Raw genomic sequence first — 4,123 nt, forward strand, 5'->3', positions numbered from 1 at the left:
GTGGGCGCGGCATATAGCAGCGTCCCGACCCACGCTGTCCCGCCCCACACCCCGCACATTCCGCAGTTTTGGCGGGCTTTCTCCCGCCCACGGAACCGCCCACCACTCCAAAACCCCCTAAAAATCCGCCCAACAAAAAAAAACCCCAAACCCCTCACAAAATCCATCCCCAAATCCTCCATCCTCGGAACCGCCGGCGACGGCGATGGCGGGGACGATCTCCCGCATCCGGCTGGAGAACTTCATGTGCCACTCCAGCCTCCACATCGACCTCGCCCAGCACGTCAACTTCATCACCGGCCAGAACGGCAGTACGCCCCCGCCTCCGCTCAAACCCTAGCCTCTCTCCCCCTCCCCCTTTCTCTCGCATCGATGTGATGTGATTCTCCTCTCCGTGCTCGCGCAGGCGGGAAGAGCGCCATCTTGACGGCGCTCTGCATCGCCTTCGGCTCCCGCGCCAAGAGCACGCAGCGGGCCGCCGCGCTCAAGGACTTCATCAAGACCGGCTGCAGGTTGGTTGCGTCCGCCTCCCGTACCCCCGCTCACATCCTTACTCATTTTCCAAATCACCAAGTAATTTCTGGGCGATCGTCGATTTTTTTTCCCCATCTGGTCATTATATAGCTGTGCGTCTCAATCTTTTCCATCCGCACCGAAGATGCGTTGTGGTTCCCATCGGCTGGTGCCAGATTGAAAGCTTCATCTCTATTAGTAATGAAAGGGAAGGGGGATATGCAGCACGAGAATCGTTTCTTGGAGTAGAGATCAAACCAATAGAGTGTTGCTTAGGGTAGAGATCAAACAAAAATCCCTTGACATTATGCAAACAGAAGGATCAAAGTAGTTACTCTAAGGGCCTCTTTGTTTGGGCTTTTTTTTGGCTTTCCACTGAAATAAGCAGATGAAACGAACCAAACAAGGTGCGTTGGCTGTAGGCTTTTCCAAAGCCATCAAGTGAAATATACAGGTAAGCAAAAGCACCTCGGGAGGTGCTTTTCTTGGCTTCCCGCAGCTTCCCCACTTAAGACTGAAACGGTACATCGTTTTGTCCCTATCCTTCACACTATTTACGAAGAAATGCCACGGAGCCGCTGCTCCCTGACCCAAACGACACGCGCGCCCCTCGAGCGACCACGACCTGCACCGCTGCATCTCTAGTACAATTAGGAAACAAATAATCACCATGGCTAATTATTGTGCTGGCCCACTGCATGCAGCTGCTACTGTTTCTTGATTAATGCCACCGGGCATGAGAGGAACGAGAGTATCTGCCGCACAAGTTTGCAAGTAAATTTTCGCATGCATGCCACATAAGGATATAATAAAACATTCCGAAATCAGTGCAAAGAAAACTGATCGGTGATCCATATTTCAATTTCAGCCTAATCTTAATCCATGATACTTAGTATTTTCTTTGGCCTTAAATATTTATCGCACCGTTAGATAAAACATAGATTAAATATGCATAGATTCATTATACACGTGGCAAGTATTTCGCCCAAAGGGAGTATGACAAATAAATTAGAAAAAATATATGTTCTCACAACCATGAAGGGTATTTTTGACAATTCATCTATTCACATCCAGACAGCCAGTCAAGTTGCCAAACAGTGAAACTCAAAACAGCAGCTTTTCCTGCACAGCGGCTTTCCCTGCGCAGCAGCTTTCCCTGCACAGCTAGCCAGCCACAGCACAAACAAACAGGCCCTAAGTTCTGCTAGCATGTTCATGCACTAGAGAACATGTCCATCTGCAGCAGACAGGTGCATTGCAAAGTGTTCTTAAGACTTGTGGAACGCCTACGTCTGCTCTCGTAGGTGCAGTCGTACACTCGTACTGCTGTTTGAGTGACTCCATTCATATGCAACATGATGCTAATATCCAATGTCTCTGGAGCAGACATACATGCGTATTAATGAGTGCAACTGTGGTAGAGAGATTTCGGTTCAATAGGCATGAGAGACTGCCTTAGTTCTGATTTTGTCTCGCCTGCATCGCAAAAACTGTCTTGTACAGTTTAAAGAATTAGTGAACATTAAAAAATCAGTTAAACTGGGATCTCAGACGATGAAACAGCACGGGCTAGCAATACACTTGGACAGACAAATTTGGTTATATAGAGACATCAACGGAAATATATTTGTTTGGAGAGTGAACCGGGAGTTAATTTTACTTGTAGAAGCCTTGCTTACTTACTCCCTCCCAAAAATGAGCTGCAACAGTAAATCAGAAGGTTGGTTGAGAAAATGATCTGCTCTGTCTAATTAGTTATGGTCTTATGGATGATTGTAGAGCTGATGTCTGCATGTATCCTGCATTGTATGTTGTTACTGAACAATCTGTGGCTAATTGTTTTTTTATTTACTCTCTCATTATTTCATCTCTCTTTCATGTGATCGATTGTAATCCAGTCTATTTTCTTAAAATCTAAATTGCAGTCATGCAACAGTTGTTGTTGATATCAACAACCAAGGGGAGGACGCGTTCAAGCCTGAAGTATACGGGAACGTAATCATATTGGAACGCAGGATTACCGAGTCAACTAGTTCTACGCTTTTAAAGGACCAACATGGTAGCGATACTTGATCCATCTTCCTCCCCAATTGTTGGTGCTGTCTGCCTATTATAATAATAACTTTCATGTGTAAAATTCTTCACATTCTGTTTTAACTGTCAAATTTACTACTCTAGGTTTCAGTTCTCACTTTGGTAACTTGTGTTGTTTTTTGGGTAGTTGTATTGACCTGTTAGAGTTCTCATTTCTTAGTTGCAGTTTCCTATTCAAAGCTGACACATTTAGACTGTTGCATTTCTTATTTGATTAATGTTCCTTGTCTGTCTGCTTCATATCTTTATTCTGTTTAGTGGCTACCTCAATTTTCAGTATCAAACACACCTTCCATAGCTTAGTAGTCTCAGCTTTCCATGTTGCCAAAAGACCTACGTGTTCCTTTCCTTGTGCTTGATTTTTTACTGTACATGTTTGCATAACTGCAGAAAATCTGCCTTTTCACCTTATACTCGGATAACCTTTATCTGTTCCAGCTATACATGTTGTATCCATAGATTGCTAATGGCTAGTCAGGCATGAAAAGAAACACTACTAACACTTATTGTTTTCGTGGGAAAGCACTTAGTTTCATATGCTGGTACCGCAAAAGATTTCTGAAAAAATGGACGATTGCTGTAAATTTACCATAATAGTCAATAAAAAGCTTTTTTATATTTGTGTTTACTGACTGCACAATTTCTGTTACAAACATACTACCTCTGTTCCAAAATGTAAGCCTTTTAGAAAGCTAAATTATACTGTGCCAATTATGTTCGCATGTTCTGTATCAGGGAAGAAGGTGGCGCATCGCAAAGACGATCTCAATGAGATAGTCGAGCATTTCAATGTAAGTTGCTTGTTTGCTGATAATATTTCTTTTGGGTGGCTATGTTTCTCTTACTCAGTTGTTTGTTTCTCTTTGCTTTGTGTATTAAGTTTAGAGAACTGATGGACCTTTTTATCTTCTTGTCCTCCCTGTACCTTTGCATGAGTTGCTACAAAAAAAAGTATGTGTGAGAAGATATATTAACACAACCACAAGAAGACACCATATCTTCTTCCTCCTCCCAGACTTTCTCTTGCTCCACTGCTGGTACACTATTGGTCCGCTTTGCTATCACATTTCCCTCCACATTCCTCTCCCCACTTGCTCCTTGTTGCGTCTTTCCGCTGAACCGTTGCATGGAGAGAACATACATATTGTTCTTTCTCTACTCATGCATGAGGCACACAAGATGGCATTTTATTGTGATGCAAGCTCCATCGTAGTATATTCACAATCTAACAGCTCATCCTATACTCATGCATATCTTCTTAGGATCCAGAGTTCCAGACTCACTGAACGTGGTTGCAAAGACACAACAAACTCACTGACTGTTAACATATTTGTCCTATATTTATAAGACTGGATCTATATATGTTACACACTAGGGTAGGAATTGGAAGGGGGTTGACTCAAGCTCATCACCAAAGTCGGGGGTCTAAGGAAAAGAAAGGGATACAAGTAGAGACCATCTGAAGGAGAAAGCAAATCCTGTGCTGCTATCTGCCTCCTTCGAACCTGCTGCTTTG

The 4,123-nt window shown here is 43.6% G+C and overlaps 1 protein-coding gene across 1 annotated transcript in view; it reads left to right on the forward strand.

Moving 5' to 3' along the window:
• Positions 1 to 200: 200 nt before the first annotated feature.
• Positions 201 to 4,123, forward strand: part of LOC124652145 (structural maintenance of chromosomes protein 6B-like) — a 21,110-nt gene continuing 17,187 nt past the window's right edge. Inside the window, exons 1-4 of the mRNA XM_047191172.1 lie at positions 201 to 311; positions 407 to 512; positions 2,439 to 2,572; positions 3,343 to 3,398. Of these exons, the coding sequence (XP_047047128.1) occupies positions 206 to 311; positions 407 to 512; positions 2,439 to 2,572; positions 3,343 to 3,398 (402 nt within the window). The 5' untranslated portion in view covers positions 201 to 205. The remainder of the gene's footprint in view (positions 312 to 406; positions 513 to 2,438; positions 2,573 to 3,342; positions 3,399 to 4,123) is intronic.

The sequence above is a fragment of the Lolium rigidum genome, chromosome 5 (assembly GCF_022539505.1).
Source record: "Lolium rigidum isolate FL_2022 chromosome 5, APGP_CSIRO_Lrig_0.1, whole genome shotgun sequence".
In the NCBI taxonomy this organism is placed as follows: domain Eukaryota; kingdom Viridiplantae; phylum Streptophyta; class Magnoliopsida; order Poales; family Poaceae; genus Lolium; species Lolium rigidum.